At 48.2% G+C, this 16,986-nt stretch overlaps 1 protein-coding gene and 1 long non-coding RNA gene across 2 annotated transcripts in view; both read right to left on the bottom strand.

Moving 5' to 3' along the window:
- Positions 1-3,159: 3,159 nt before the first annotated feature.
- The window catches only part of LOC132580508 (uncharacterized), a 205,055-nt gene continuing 191,228 nt past the window's right edge, over positions 3,160-16,986 (bottom strand). Inside the window, exon 2 of the long non-coding RNA XR_009556056.1 lies at positions 3,160-3,252. This is a non-coding gene — a long non-coding RNA (uncharacterized LOC132580508). The remainder of the gene's footprint in view (positions 3,253-16,986) is intronic.
- Positions 3,281-16,986, bottom strand: part of LOC132580506 (epididymal secretory protein 4-like) — a 137,837-nt gene continuing 124,131 nt past the window's right edge. The window contains exons 7-8 of the mRNA XM_060251347.1: positions 5,320-5,348; positions 3,281-3,316 (exon numbers count right to left, since the gene is read on the bottom strand). Of these exons, the coding sequence (XP_060107330.1) occupies positions 5,335-5,348 (14 nt within the window). The 3' untranslated portion in view covers positions 3,281-3,316; positions 5,320-5,334. The remainder of the gene's footprint in view (positions 3,317-5,319; positions 5,349-16,986) is intronic.

Below are 16,986 nucleotides of genomic sequence, written 5' to 3'. Positions count from 1 at the left end.
GGCTGGAGGAGGAGTTTCACCCCTCCCTCACTTCTGGAAGTGAGAGTGGGGGGGAAGAAGCCTCCTTCAGCATGCTATTGAAGCGGTAGAGCCAAGCCTCATCACCGCCCCACCCCCCGCCGCGTGATCAGAGTGGCGCTATGTTGTGGCTTGGGCAGCTTTGGCAGGAACCGGGCTAATTCTATTTCAATAGCATGCTGAAGGAGGCTTCTCCCCCCCTCACTTCCAGAAGTCAGGGAGGGGGTGAAACTTCTCCTCCTCCAGCCTGCTCTTCAAATCCCGTCGAATCAGCCCGGTTTCTGCCGAAGCAGGTTGGGCTGACTCCTCCGAGCCTCCTCACGAGGGCAGGGGAGGGGGGGGCAAAACATAGCACGGCCCTGGGGAAGGGAGGGAAGGGGTCAAACTTCCTGCCACAGATCTTGATGGGCGGAGCGACTGGCGAGCTCCATCCGGGGACCCGGGGGTCGCCTTCAGTAGCGATCACCATGCGGCCTGATTCCTTATGTTCAATACATAACACTCCTCCCCCCCCCCAGTTCAGGACACATAGTCCCGCAAGTACACGGGGGCTGTGTGCTCCCGGGTAGACCGCCTTAGGATGGTGGGTGGAGTCAGAACGGTCGCTGGTGCCACCGGGGCCACTGGTTCCCCCTGTGGGAGAACCGGCAGCCTAGGGTTGTCTGCACCTTGCAGCTCGTCTGGTGTCCCAGCTCCCTGGGGTCGCCCTTGTGACGGTTGGGCTCTACCTCTCGGTCGGCTGGAGTGGTCGGTGGTGTTGGGGTAGATTTCTGCGGGAGCGCGGCTGTGAGCTCCTCCTCGCTCCGTATTGCAGCCGGTTCTTCCGGCAAGGTGCGGCAACGTATTTGGTCTATATGCCTCTGCAATACACTGCCTCCCGCCGTGGACACATTGTAGTGGCGGGACCCTATTACTCGCAGCACCCATCCCTCTACCCACTCAGGCCCGCTCGTATAGTTCCTAGTGTATACTGGATCCCCTGGGAAGAATCCCCTGGCCGCTTCTCTGATCTCTGGGGAATTGTGGATGTCGGTGGCTCGGTCGGGGTGCAGCCTATCTAATCTAGTGATTAGCTTCCGTCCCATTAACAGCTCGGCTGGGCTGACCCCCGTGACTGGGTTGGGAGTTATCCTATTATCGAATAGGAAGGCGGCTAGGTGGTGGTCCCAGTCCCCCTGCACAATACGGCCCAGTGCTTCTTTCGTAGTGCGCCCCATCTGATCGGCTTGGCCGTTGGTGGCCGGATGAAAGGGGGCGGACCGGATGTGTTGTATCAGGTATCTCTGCATGAACTCCCGGAATTCCCGGGATGTGAAGGCTGTCCCATTGTCCGAAACAATGGTGTCCGGAATGCTGTGTGTGCTCAGGACCCTGCATAGCGCCCGGATCGCCGCCGCCATCGAGGTTGAAGCTACCGGGATAACTTCCAACCACTTGGTGTATGCGTCCACCAAGATGAAGAATATTTGGCCCTGAAAGTCGATGTGTAGTCTAGACCACGGCTTCCTGTGTGCTTCCCAGTGTTGAGTGGGGGCACTGGGCAGTTTGGGTCGGGACTCCTGGCATGCTTTGCACCTCCGGATCCACCCCTTTATTTCCTCGTCCATCCCCGGCCACCATACATAGCTGCGTGCTAAAGCCTTCATCCGTACATTCCCCGGATGTGTTTCATGAAGGGCCCCCAGCACTTGTTTCCGCAGCGGGGGGGGGGACCACCACCCTGCTCCCCCATAGCAGACATCCCTTGTTGGCTGATAGTTCTTCCTTGCGTGTTGTGTATGCCTTGAACTCATCGCCCTGTTTTCCCTCTGGCCAGCCCCTCACCACCCAGTCGAGGACCCGTGCGAGTACGACATCTCGCCCCGTGGCTTTCGCTACCTCTCACACACACTCACTCACTGAGAAGAGCCATGTGGTTCTGCCTGTTTCTCTCTCTCCCCCCCCCCAACTTTGGTCTCCCTGAGATTAAAAGGCACACAAACGTTCTAAAACATGAGCAGTTTGCAAGCTTCTAAAGATTAAAGGGTACATCATGGCTGTTGGGGAAGAGCCTGCAAAACCAGGGGACCGCCTGCCTTAACACACTAATTATGGGAATGAAAGGAACTGAAGGCCAACCAGAGTCCTTCACAGCAGTATCTCTAGCCATTCAGAGATCTAAGAAAAACCTGAACTGGAACTGTTTCAGATTTTACTTTCCTGGAACAATACATTCTTTCGTTTGAAGAATTCTCTGAAGAAGAAGACGACGAAGAATTGCAGATTTATACCTCACCCTTCTCTCTGAATCAGAGACTCAGAGCATCTTACAATTTCTTTTATCTTCTCCCCCCACAACAGACACCCTGTGAGGTGGGTGGGGCTCTCACAGCAGCTGCCCTTTCAAGGACAACCTCTGTGATAGCTATGGCTAACTCAAGGCCATTCCAGCAGGTGCAAGTGGAGGAGTGGGGAATCAAACCCGGTTCTCCCAGATAAGAGTTCATGCACTTAACCACTACACCAGACTGGCTCCAAACTGGCACCGCTCTACACTAAGAGTTTGCCATACAAAGAGTACATGTATGTGGGGTAGGGAGAATAATTTTTGTAAAGTTCTGAAAGAGTGAAAAGAATACAGGTAAATTTTAAGAGGAGACAGAAGACAATATGTGACTTGGGACGGTTGAAACAGGGAGAACAGTGTTGGTACTAATCTATGTGGGTGACATGTAAGCATACTCTGCTCTGCTCCTTAAGTTTACGTGTGTGGTGAACGTATTTATTAAGCATATTCTTTAGGTGCCCAGACCTGGATGACCCAGGCCAGCTCATTCGCTTAACTCTTGGAAGCTAAGCAGGCTTAACCCTGGTTAGTACTTGGTTGGGAGACCACCAAGGAAGCTCAGGGTTGCTATGCAGAGGCAGGCAATGACAAGCCATCTCTTGCTATTGACTGCTAGTTGATGGCACTTTTCACCAGCATTGACTATGTAGCACTTATAAACTTTACTCAGGTCAAAAAGGGAAGGTTTACAGGTTTGTTGGCCACCATCACTGTTCCTTATTGGCAGAAAGGAGAGCAGAAAGAAAGAACCCTTGCAGATTTCATTCTGGTGTAGTGGCGTATTTTACAACATACACAAGGACTTAGCAGAGAAATACTTTTTGGGCCTTTTTATTCATTTGGCAGAGGCCAGGCCTTCAATACAGGAAACTGAATCAGAAGATGTGGCAGATTGCAGTGAGGGTCATCTGGACTATAATGCCAATAATGTGGTTGTGCATTCCTTGAAAATTCCTCCAAATTCTGATTTCCCTGTTAAAGGACAAATGGGATTGTGAAAGAGACTTTTGCTGGTGTGCTTAATAAGAGGAAAAATGCAACACAATGTCTTTTCATATTTCTTCAAATTAAAGCCATGTACACAAAGATTGCTGCACATAAAGTTCTTCCTTGGAATCTAATTATGGATTTATCAAGAAAAGGTCAGAAATGGGCAGCAGACAGATTTCCACCAATGTGGTTTGGCCACCACTACAGACCATCCCATACATTGTGCAGCAGGCAAACAGTGCTGCCTGTGTTGGAAAGTGGCTCTTAACCTCCATCTTAAGACTCTACCATGTGCAGACTGGGAGTCTCTCCATCATGACTAGAGACATCTTTTTTGTTCCCCTGTTTCTTGTTTGTTCTGTTTAATTTTATAAGGAACATCCAGCTTTGTGAAAGGCTTTGGAGAACTTAAACGTTGCACATTTTTTCTTATCTTTTGCTCTTTTGATAGGGTTGCCAAGTCCAATTCAAGAAATATCTGGGGACTTTGGGGGTAGAGCCAGGAGACTTTGGGGGTGGAGCCAGGAGACATTGGGGCGGAACCAGGAACAAGAGTGTGACAAGCATAATTGAACTCCAAGAGAGTTCTGGCCATCACATTTAAAGGGACAGCACACCTTTTTAAATGTCTTCCTTCCATAGGAAATAATGAAGGATAAGGGCACCTTCTTTTGGGGCTCATAGAATTGGACCCCCTGGTCCAATCGTTTTGAAATTTGGGGGATACTTTGGGGAGAGGCACTAGATACTATATTGAAAATTTGGTGCCTCTACCTCAAAAAACAGCTCCCCCAGAGCCCCCGAAACCTCCAGATCAATTCCCCATTATACCCTATGAGAAGACGTTCCCTCTCCCCCCCCTCCCCCCCGCCCCCCCCTCTTTCTGGGAAATCTGATGCAGGAGACAGAACTCACTCACCTCCGGAGGTGCAAAGGCACATGGTCCTTTGGGGGCGTGGCTGGGCTCCCCTCCCTTCACCGGCCAGCTGACTGGGCGCGGGAAGCAGCCTGAGAAAACGGAAGAGCTCTGGCTGCTGCGATCGGGGCTGGGTGGGAAGGGCTGCCATTCTCCCCCTCCCCCCCCGCTTTCCCTTTTATGGCCAGCGGGAGGAGGAGGCTCCAAATCGGGGGTCTCCAGGCCTAGCGGGGGATTTGGGACCCCTATCTTTTGATGTTGTTTTTGGAATATTTCTGCAACTACGTATATTTCTTGGAATGGTTAAATTTGCAGATGTTGGTAAGTGCAGCACTTTAGAATCTCAAATTCGAACTCAGAATGAGTGTTCTTCTGATCCCACCCCTGGAAAGGGGAAGGCTTCTCCTCTGTGCCCAGCCAGGAAGGGTCCAGAACACACTGCAAAGGGAACAGCAGCCCTGGCTTTGAGTCTTTTGCAATTGAGGTGGTGAAATTAGCCCCCAGGGTCTGCCAGAAACATAGTCCAGATTGCACGGCCTCAGTGCCAACTTCACTTTCCAGCCTAGGAACTCCTGTCTCCTGGGAGAGTGCCACCCCCAGCTTGCCCTTGCAGTAGCTTGCTTTTGCCAGCTGAGCAAAGTGGGGTCTCTTGTCACTGACACAGGAAGAACTATTGAATTTCTTCATTGCTGCAATCCTAAACACATCTACCTGAGCTGAGAGAAAGCAGGAGGCATTACTTCTGAATAGACCTGAATAAGATTGTACTGGAAGCCACGTCAGGAACCGCACAGTAGGCTTAGAATATACCGTAGCAGTTTTCCCCCAGTGCAATTTTTCATTCCCAGTTCCTTGATGAGAACTGTTTTTCAAAATGGGCCTGAATGTTACATTTCAAACTTACAAAAGGTCCCCAGATTTCTACATTGCCATTTTCCCCACTGCATGTGGTAGAAAGCATATGATCTCCTCTTTTCTTTTCAAGTCTGATGGCTGCCTGTTGTCACTGGTTTTTATGACCTCAGATCCCCTCCCACCAACACACAGCCTTTCAATTCTGGGAACTTACCTATACTTAGTAACATTATGGGCATGACTCTGTGAAAGGAAAGAGATCTGGTCACCATAGCAAGAGATGTAGGATTAGACCCAGCAAATAGAAGCCCATAATTGTCTGCTGATCTACAATATGTTCCTATCATCCCACTGCAGAAAGCTTCATCTGCAGATGTCAGCAAAGAAATCACCACAGGAGTAAGCTAAGCTGTTTTTTTTTTCAATCAATTGGTAACTCACAACCAGATACCCTTCCAAGTGTGCGTAAAGAAACAAGAGAAAATGGCTTTGGGGAGATATCACAGGACTTGGATAACAGGTGAAATGGTTGGGATGCAGGACAGGAAATGAGTCCTAGGGGAGGAACCGTGGCTCAGTGGTAGAGCATCTGCTTGGGAAGCAGAAGGTCCCAGGTTCAATTCCTGGCATCTCCAAAAAAAGGGTCCAGGCAAATAGGTGTGAAAAACCTCAGCTTGAAACCCTGGAGAGCCGCTGCCAGTCTGAGAAGACAATACTGACTTTGATGGACCAGGGGTCTGATTCAGTATAAGGCAGCTTCATATGTTCATATGTTCAGTCTCTGTCTTTTTCCAGACAATCTTGTCCAAAATTTGGACTCAGAGGATGTGTTCCTCATTTCAGGGTCTGCAAGGACAGAGATGTGTTAAACTCAGGGTCAACTTGTACCTGACATGCCACAAACCAAGACTCCAGCTCCGATGATTTCCGCCAATGCCAGCCTACTGTGAACCTGCCTGCCAACAGAGGAGGTCCTGTAGCACAGCCTGTTTCTTACTGCACTGGAAGAAGGGACATGTGGCTCTAGGGTAGCTTTCTATGGGTGTTTTCGCACTCACGTTTTACTGGCGCCACGACCCTCCTGACGCCGGCGAATCTGCATGGATTTCGCAACAGAAGCGCCGGCGCTCCCAGAAGCGCCGGCGCTTTCCGTCGCTAAGCCAGCGCAAACGTTTTCCTGCATCTTTGCGATTTCCGTTTGCGCTGGCTTAGCGACGGAAGTAGCCGGCGCTTCTGGGAGCGCCGGAGCTTCTGGTGCGAAATCAATGCAGATTCGCCGGCGTCAGGAGGGTACTCGCGCCAGTAAAAGGTAAGTGCGAAAACGGCCTATGCTTCATTTCAGTATTGTATCTTGATATTCCTGGTCTTCATCCTTGGCTATCTTTTTTCTTCTTGTTGTTTTTATGAAAGATATGTATTTAAACTTGAATACTAACACACATACAAATTCAAATACCAGTAACAATGACCATAAAAGAAAAATGACTTATATACAAGTAGGAAAACTCTGAGTACATAAATGTGTATTTATGTAGGCATGTAAATATGTATGTAGAAAAAGCAGAAAAGAAAAGAAAAAGGAGGGGGAGAGAAAGGTGAGGGGAGGAAGAGAAAACTATATGAAATCTTATGACACATTTCACTAATCGGGTTCTGCATTAAGAGGTTGGTATAAGTAATCAGAAAAAGATCATTTTTGGATATGAAGGATTAGTAGGAAGAATGTTATTGTCCATTAAGTAGTGCACCATGAGTTGCCACATTTCTTGAAATGATTTCTGATATAGTTCTAAGTTAGGAATAGGAGAACAACTAGAAATCTTACTATATAAATAAAATTCCCAACGTTTGTATTGTCAGTTGATTATTGTTGGAGAAGAGGGGTCACACCATTTTTGGGTGATGAGAATGTGTGTGATTGCTAGGAGGTAAGAAATTAATTTAGTTTTAGTTTTGTCCCCAGAAGGGTGGGCCCAATTAAAGAGTAATGCAATCTCTTGGTGAACAGGAATTTTACATTGAGTAATTACATAGATTTGATGCAATATCTGAGTCCAAAAAGATTGAATTTGTGGACAATGCTACCAACAGTGCATGAAATTGGCTACTGAACCACATTTTTCCCAGAAGGTTGGTGTACTTACTACTTACCCGCTTACTAAACTCTGCAATCATATACTGCACAATGGGAAAATGCCTCTTACATGAAGTGAGGCACACCTTATTACCATTTCAAAAGATAATAAAGATATAGAAGATCCTGCCTCATATCACCTATTGCTCTTTTAAATTGTGATGAATTTCTTTTGCTAAAATCCTTGCAAACCATCAATAAAATATCATTTCACATTATATTGAACTGGATCAAACTGGTTTCATTCCCAATAGAACTATGATGGACAACATTAGGCGAACATTAAATATTATCACTCACTGCAGGCAAAACCAAAAATAATCTATAATAGTTTCAATTGATTTAGAGAAAGCTTTTGACAGTGTCGAACTACCCTTCTTACTAAATCTGTTATCTCATATGAAATTTGGTCCAAATTTTTAAAGAGCAATCCGTACTTTATACCACCCCTTCTGCCAAAATTTATGTTAATAATTTCCTTACTAATTCTATCCCTTTAGGTACAGGCACCAGACAGTGATGCCCTTACTCTTTGCTTTAGTGATAGAACCCCTTGCTTTTCTTCTCCAGAATGAACCTCACGTTTCTGGAATAAAGATAGGTAATCACCCATACTGTCAGTCTATATGCAAATGACTTAATTATATTTTTATCAGATCCTGAAATCTCTTTAGCTAAACTTCATGGCATTTTTTAATTATTTCAAAATATCTCTGGACTTAAAGTCAACCTAAATAAGTCCTTCATAGTGCCAATCTGGACCTCCCTTTCACTTAAAAAATGTATCATACAGAAACATTCTTATAAATGGAAAAATACCCCATGGAGGTGTCTTGGGATAATTATCCCTCCTAATCTAAAAGATGTATTATCCCATAACTTCTCATCTTTGCTTCAAGAATGCCAACCGAAAATGAAACTTTGGACTTCCCAAGGGTTTTTCTGGGCTGACAGGCTAAACATGATTAAAAGTTTTCTATTTCCAACATTTCTATTTTTATTTTGGGCCCTTCTGATTGATATCAATAATAAATCACTCAATTTCTGGCAGAGGTCTTTTAATCGGTATTTTTGGCCTTATCCTTGGCTATCTCAGGGCCAAACTAAATTATATGTTTTAGTTGCTGGTCAGGTGCGGATGGACCACCTTGCTTTCCCCCACTGCAACACAACAGCTGCAGGGAATATCGTTTTTTAAATTGGCAGGAACTCAATTCAGCTCAGAAGTGCAATGTGGGGGGGAGGGGAGGAGGGGTTTGTGCCTCTCCCCCCTTACTTTAGTGAATCAAAATGCTCTGGCATGGAGTTGTTTCCATAAAACTGGAACTGTACGCTGGCTATTTCTTTCACACGCAGCTCCAAAGTCATGTAACTAGCATGGGGGGAGGGTTAAGGCAGGAGCCCATCCTCCTCCCATGTTGCAGTTGAGAGCAGTTTGGGGCTCTCTTGTGTTTTTTAAAATAACATTCCTCACAACTGCTGGGTAGCTGCTGGAAAGGAAGCTGTGTCCATGGAACCAGTGTGTGAGAGTAGGCCAAGTAGGCAGCCGCCTTGGGCACCACCTGGCCTAGGGGTGCCATGAGGTGCCTTTCTCCTGATGTGCTATGCCTGTTGCCTTCCCAGCTTCGCCATTCTGAGGACACCAGAGGGTGGGTTGAGTACAAGATGGGGGTGAATTAGCCTAGTTAACCAGATTACTTCATATCGTTCTTCATATGGCCAAGAGAATCTATACTCATGTCATGGGTGTGTATTTCCCTCAGACAACTGGGTATAACTTCAACAAGTAATTTGTCTTACCTGCTAGCCTTGCAGCGGTTATTTGGTTCACATTAAATCCCACAGATGCAGCGATGTCCTTGAATTTTGCTTTCATGTCATCTGATGCCTCTCGTGTTCTGCCTTGAGGCCCAAGGAAAGAGTCTTGTTGTAAATAATGATGAGGGTAGAAGGACCGACCAACAGTCTTTGGATTTGAACCCCTTCATCTACTCAAGATCCCTTGTTGAGTCCTCCCTGCTCAGTTGGCTGGCAGTGGAAGTTAGGAGGGATTAAGAACTGGACACTCATAAAGCTCACTCGATAAGCCAGGATACAACCAAACTGCATGAAGATTCAAGTACCAAAGCCCTGCACACTTTTTTTTTAAAAAGAAACACTTCTTCAGTTCAATGCTCACATCTCAGTTCCAAAATCTGCCTCTTATAAATCCTTTTCCTTTCCTTTTTTTAACATGAGGGGCACATTTGGTTGTAAACTAGCTAGTTCTCTAGGGTATACGAACGTTCATGGTTCACTTTAGCATCCCTCCTCATACAAATAATCTGAAGCATCCAAGGGAAATCAAAATAACTGGGAATACACCTGGCCACTCTCTTGATCTATATCTTGATACTCATCTGTGCACTCATTGGATTTTGCCAAATGTTAAAAGCAAAGGGAATCTGCAGCCTGTCCTCAGACAAACCTTCTGTGTAATTCTGAATGAAGTCAAAACAGTTTAAATGATGCTAGCAAAATTCCTAATATGTGTGCATGTGTGCCATTAGACTATATATGGGTGTATCTGTGTATCCTGTTACAATCTCTTTGGGTGAAGAGCACGATTTTTAACAATCAAAACATTTTTAAAAAATGGGTCATAGAATTTTCAAGAATTTTCATCTACATCCAAAACATTTTATTATCTCATCCACTGCCAGCATGCCAAGTTTCATTCAGGACACTTACCTAAGAGAAACATGGAAAAGGTATCTTCATTTATAACATGCATAAAGTGGTAATTATCATAATCTACATCCATCATGTGTATGACTTCAGGGGAATCTGAAAGAGAAAACACCAATTACAAACAGAAATCTCACTTCTCTCTATACAGTTTCCTGAATTTCTCAGAAAGCAGTCCATCCCTAAACAACTCAGTAAACAGAGGGCAGGAAGCAATATAAACAGAATTCAAGATCAAACCATTTTTGTTTTTTCATTGAGAACAATTAAGGAACATTCAAACACTTTTTTCAAAGCATAAACTCCAGAAATAGACCATTCCCCCAGATTAAACAACGATCTCACAGCTATCATCTCTTCTTGAGTGTGCTTCTCGAGTTCAAATGCATAAGATGCTGGGACCCCATATATATTTTTAGCATGTTGAAACATATATATGCTTATCTGCCTCAAGGTTGTGGTTTTTGTTGCTGTTGTCTCCTTTTTGATTCTGTCACCATTGGTAAGCAATTGATGGACTGAGACTGGCACTAAGGGAATTAAATTGGTTTAGTATTGACACCCATATTTTCCATGGTCATCTCTGATCCAAGAGGGTTAAGAAACAGTGCAAAAGTCTGCCAAACCTATTGATCAGAGGGAAAAAAGGAGGCCTATGCACTTCACAAATTGCAATACCTCTTCCAAGCTGACTTCATCTCCCTGAAAAAATATCTTATCTCTCTCCATTTTATAGGTGACACATACTTACCAGTAATAGTGAATACACCACGCTGGTCTGTGTGCACCCCATTAATTTCAGATGTCTTACATTCTCCATCACTGAGGGAAGAAAAGGAAAAATAGGATGTTTCCATTCCACATGGAGATGATTCTGCTGCTGCAACTGCAGAGGCATCCCCCATGGCAATGACTAGCAACATGGAAGTTTTCCCCACACTTTTCTTGCCTCAACCTTCTGTGACTGCACCTCTCCCCCACTGCTGGAGGGTTTTTCCAGGCTTTTAAAAAAATGGGCCACAGAAATATCACTGTGACCAGAAACTGGTTTTTAGAGGATCTTGTTTGCTGCACGAAAGAGGCAAAGTGACTTGCAGCCCTGGAGCAGATAGTGTAAAATCCAATGGAAGCCCCGCGGAGAAGAGGAGAGTAAGAGTGGCGTAAGGCTAGTGGGGAATTGGTCTGTGTGAAGGAATGTTCTCACAAGACCCACCTCCTTAGGACAGTTTCTATCCAAGTGCTGTGGTTAGGCTAAATGCGGGGTTATGAAGGATTATCTGTTTTAGATGTATTTAAATGGTTTAAATGGTTTTAGATGTATTTAAATGGTATGAATATGAATATGTGTGTTTGATGTGTTGGTATGTTTGTGGAAGAGCACCTTATTTCGTTGCTCTCTTTTTGTTGAGAACAATGACAATAAATTTATCTATCTATCTATCTATCTATCTATCTATCTATCTATCTATCTATCTATCTATCTATCTATCTATCTATCTATCTATCTATCTATCTATCTATCTATCTATCTATCTATCTATCTATCTATCTATCCTTGTGTCCCAGGAGCCTGGCAAAGCCTCACAGCTTTCCCAGTTCTGTTTCCTCCTGGCATGCAGTAACTCCTGCCATCAAGAAATCTGGAAGACTCTCCTGCTAGATGGACTTGTGCATTTAACAGTCTGTATCTGCGTTGTGTTTAAAGACTCTGCCTAGTTGCTTCATATCCTGCTTTGCTCCTGCTATCTAGCACAGGGACCATCAATGACAGTTTTCACACAAGATGGGAGAGCTCACTAGCCCTCTCCTCTTTTCCTCTCTTCAGGAAGCAGGGCTGAATATGCACAGTGTTTACAGGAATTATGCTTTGAGCATTCATAACATATTTGTTTAATTACCAAACTTTAAAACATACATGGCCTGTAAAGCAGCAGGGTGAACAAGGATAAAAAGAAATGGCGAAAACACACAGACCTCAAAATCCTATATACATTTTTCCTAATGATGTTCTTGCTAGGAAAAGCTAATAATAACAAGTTTATTTATTCATTTGTTCATTTAGTAGCCACCTTTTGTGGCCACCTTTCTCCCTATGTGCTTCCAGTCACCATCCTGTCTTTAGGCCTCCAGTCACCATCCTGAACACATGGGACCATCCATTGTCTATAGCCAAGCTCTATGCTACAGTTGCATCTGTTTTGATTCTTCAAACAGAGATTCTCACCTGCAGGGTCAACAACAAACATTCTTGGAATTACAATACCCACCTGGTGCAGTTAGGGTTGCCAAGTCCAATTCAAGAAATATCTGGGGACTTTGGGGGTGGAGCCAAGAGACATTGGGGGCAGAGCCAGGAGCAAGTGTGTGATAAGCAGAATTGAACTCCAAGGGAGTTCTGGCCATCACATTTAAAGGGACAGCACACCTTTTAAAATGCCTTCCTTCCATAGAAAATCATGAAAGATAGGGGCACCTTCTTTTGGGGCTCGTAGAATTGGACCCCCTGGTCCAATCCTTTTGAAACTTGGGAGGTATTTTGGGGAGAGGCACTAGATGCTATACTGAAAATTCGGCACCTCTGCCTCAAAAAACAGCCCCCCCCCGAGCCCCTAATACCCGCAGATCAATTCCCCATCATTCCCTATGGGAATTGTTCATGGAGGTGCATAATGGCTGTGGGGGAGAGGCTTCCCCCGCCGGCCAGCTGGCTGGGGGAGGGGGGAAGCCTGTAAAACCGGGGGATCCCCCGCTGGGACCTGGGGATTGGGAAGCCTGGGTGCAATAAGGAATGGGTGCAGTAAGGAATAGAGCCAGAATGGTACCAAGGGATATCCTGCTACAAGACTGGCTCAAACAAAACAACACCACTGGGGGCGGGAGGGTCACATACAGTTCTCAGCTCAAACACCCTTCCATTCCATATGGGACAAACAGTCCCTACTAAGAGGAAAATTTGGAAATAAATCTAACATTAAAAACCACAATACTCAAAAGCCAGTGGGAGAAAGTTTTAATCTTCTAGGTCATTCCATTGCAGGCCTAAGGCTGGCAGTCCTAAAAAACCCCAAACCACAAAATACACACATACACGCACACCAAAGAGCAATTGGAATGCAAGATTGCTGAATTCACAATTTCAGAATAACAGATTCACAGGGTAGGACTGGAGATAGGATTCTTAGGGTGAGAACAGATGGGTGTTTAAAGCTGCCTGGGGGACAGGAGGCAGGCGGACCAAAAAAGCATGTCCACATGTGCACATCTGCCTGCTGTCCCCATCCTGCCCCGGTCCCATCCCAGGCTGGCCGGAGCCAGCTCAAAAAGGTACTACTTTCAAAGTGGTTCCTTTTCACTGCAGCGCCTCTGAGGCGTCTCCCGGCCATCTGGAAAACCAGGAGGTGCCTGGAGAGCGCTGGGGGAGCCGCAAGCGGGATGCAGGAGCATTCCAGACACTCCCCAGCTGCCCAAGGCCCACCCCTTCCTGCAGCGGTGTTTGGAAGCTCCGGGGCGCTCTTGTTCAGACCGGCTTTGTTCGGGGCAGCTGCAAACTGCCCCAAACCGGCTGTCTGTTACCAGCCTTATCTTACTAAAGATGCTAGTTTTCTGCCCCCAATAGGGTTTCCAAGTCTGACTCAGAAGATATTTTTGGTACATTGGGAGTGCAGCCAGGAGACTGTCAGAACTTGTATCTTTGCTGCTGGTCCTCTATAATGTGACCAATGCTGTATGGTAGTTTTACTGTGGCTTGGAGCTGTATTGTTACTGAACCAAACTGACTCCATGTTGTAACCTTTGCTTAACCCAGAGTGCCTGAATAGTAATTAACCTTGCCCCACTGGTATCCAAAATATTTGGGGCTGTAGAATGAATTATGTCTTGTCTCTGCACATTCTCACACTGGGACCCTTTGAAGCCGAACAGCATGGCCTTCGGAGTAGGGAGGCATCCTCTCTACTGATAGTGATGGTGAGAAGACAGCTGCGCCCTACAATGTGAATTGTGGCTTTGTGAGATGTTTGCTTTACGTGTATAAAATCAAGCTGATGCTGGCTCTCGCCATCACTGTTATCTTGCCTTTTCCAGCACCTAGTTCTCTTCAATAAAATCCTAGCTTTGTAACTAAGTATGGGATCCGTTTGACGTTCTTGAGTTCTGACATTATAACAGTGATCCCATTGTTCGTGGCTTATCTGTACTGGAGGCTTGGCTCGATGGCGGCAAAAGTACCAGACGACGGAGAGCCCACCACCCCATCGGAGGACCCGCCGCTCGACCCAAACGTGACGGGGGTCCGACGCAAAATTAAGGTTCCAGCGCCCTTCTCGGTCGACGCCGCCTTCCCGGCCCCGCGAACCTGGAGCCCGCGGAAGTCCACGGCAGCAATCGACGCCGCGGAGCAGCGGTATCGAAGCATGTTGGGCGAAGGAGGGGCAGGAGACGACGACGAGGGCCAGGCGGAGGGCACGGAGCCCCGAGGGGGGGAAGACCCGATCCGGACCCTCCGCAACGAATTATTCGATTGGGTGCGGGAAATCCACGGCGATGTGCACCGTTCCCGCGTGACGATGGCCGAGGAGATGCAGCAGAACCTGGGCGCTATCCACGACCAGCTCCGCACTTTGCAAACCGCGGTCCTGGGGATACCGTATGGAGTGTTGCCACTGGGGCAACCGCCTGTCGCCCCGCCGGCCCCCGCCCCGCAGGCTCCAGCTGTCCCGGCGCCGCCGGCCCCAGCGGCCCCGGCACCTCCGGCTCCGCCGGCTCCGGCCGCCCCGGCACCGCCGGCGCCGCCCGCACCAGGGGCCCCGGCCGCCCCGGCGCCGCCTGCACTACCCGGTCCGATCCCGCCGGCCCTACCGGGCCCAGCACCGCCGCCTGGGGCGCCGCGAGCGCCAGGAGGGGCCGAGGGACGGGGAAGAGAGCTGAAGATTACGTTCGATGGGAATCCGGAGGACGTGGAATACTTTACTATTCAGTGCGACACGTTTTTCACCCACTGGGGCGCCGACTACCCTACCGAGGCCAGCCGAGTGTACCACATCGCGTCTCGACTGAGAGGGGCGGCCCGCAAATGGTATGTGGGGCTTTTCATGGGAAGAAAGCCCGAATTAGCTACCGTGGCAGGGTTCCTGCACGCGATGCTCCGCCAGTATGGAGATCCCTTGCGGGAGGAGAAGGCGGTCGCGGCCCTCCAACGCATCGAACAGGGCAACCGCTCCACCCGCGAGTACGCCACCGAATTCCTGGGGTACTGTGCGGCAGCGAGGGGATGGAACGAGGTCATGAAATACACCGCGTTCATCAACGGGTTGAATCCGAGCATCCTCGACCGCTGTTACAGTCAGGGAAGGCCCGACACGCTGGTCGGCTGGATCCAACTGGCCGGGGAAGTGGAGACCAACCTCCAACACGTGGGGATGAGGAGACAGCAACTAGCGAGGAAGGGAGCCAAACACACCCCAACTAAATCTGAAGGGAAGAAGGCTCCGACGACCTCCACCCCGTCTCCCGCCCGCAAGTGCTTCCAATGCGGGGACCCAAATCATCTTGCTGCTAACTGCCCTGGGAAAGCGGGATCCACACCACCCACGGCGCGGCCAACCACCCCGGGCCCGAAGAAGAAGAAGAGCAGCCGATCGAAGGAGCCCAGTCGGGGCTCCGTCGCCACTTCCTTGGCGACTGACGAGGATTTTACCACCAGCCTGGCGGCAGTCGAAGAATCGACCGAGGAGTCGGACGATACCGAGTCGGCGGGAAACGACAGCGACCTGCTTTAATGGGTGCCGCAAAGCAGGTCCAACAACAGCCGGCACTCCTCACGGTGAGAGCAACTGGGGGTTTACTTTTTATGGCCGTCACCCTCCTTAACCCGAACCTAAAGAGATTCATGCACGCCCGAGCGCTAATCGACTCAGGGTGTAACAGGGACTTGATCACCCCCCGCCTAGTTGAGGCGCTGGGATTAGCCACTTCGCCCCTGCCACAACCGATGCAGTTCCAGCAAATGGACGGGGGGCCCATGAGAGGGGAACCATGTACTTTAGAAACTCAGGCGGTCCCGGTAGGGACTGAGGAGCATTGGGGAATTGAGACTTTCGTAATCGCCCCCTCCTGCTCTTTCGACGTGGTAGTAGGCTCAGCTTGGCTCGCCCGCCACCAACCCGACATAAGGTGGGAGGAACAGCTCGTCCGGTTCCCGGATTGGAGGTGCGAGCATCACCACTGGCGCCCCGAGTGGGGGCCGCACGCTCCCCCCCAAAACATGCGGGCGTGCCTCACACTCGAGGAAGTCGCCTCCATCCCCAAGGAGTACCGAGACTTAAAGCTGGCATTTAGCGAGAAGGAAGCGGATGAGCTACCGCCCCACCGCCCTACAGACTGTGCCATTGAGCTAATCCCAGGGCAGCAGCTTCCCAAAGCGAAACTGTACTCCATGGGTTGGGCGGAGAAAGCTGAACTCCGAAAGTTTTTGGACAAAAACCTAAAGCGTGGCTTTATTCGACCCGCCACAGCTCCCCATGCCGCCCCTGTCCTGTTCCGAAAGAAGAAGGACGGGTCGCTTAGGCTTTGCACAGATTTTCGTGCGATAAACGGGATTTCCATGTCCAACGCCTACCCGATCCCGTTGATAAAGGACTTATTAAACACCGTAGCAAAGGGGAAAGTATTTACCAAACTCGACCTCCGAGACGCATACTTCCGCGTCCGCATCAAAGAGGGGGACGAGTGGAAGACAGCCTTCAACACCCCACTGGGACAATTTGAGTACCTTGTCATGCCGTTTGGGCTACAGGGAGCCCCGGGTGTTTTTATGAACTTTATTAATGAAGTGCTGCGGGACTTCCTGTTCAAGGGGGTGGTGGTGTACCTTGATGACATCATTATCTATTCACAAGATCTAAAGTCTCATGTACCTTTGGTCAGAAAAGTGTTAAGCACCCTTTGTAAACACAAACTGTATGCCAAATTGTCAAAATGTGAATTCCACAAGACCGAACTGGATTACTTGGGCTTCCGGGT

Source organism: Heteronotia binoei, chromosome 12 (genome assembly GCF_032191835.1).
Source record: "Heteronotia binoei isolate CCM8104 ecotype False Entrance Well chromosome 12, APGP_CSIRO_Hbin_v1, whole genome shotgun sequence".
Lineage (NCBI taxonomy): Eukaryota > Metazoa > Chordata > Lepidosauria > Squamata > Gekkonidae > Heteronotia > Heteronotia binoei.
Note: the sequence above shows the minus strand (reverse complement) of the source record. Positions and strands in the feature narration are given on the sequence as shown.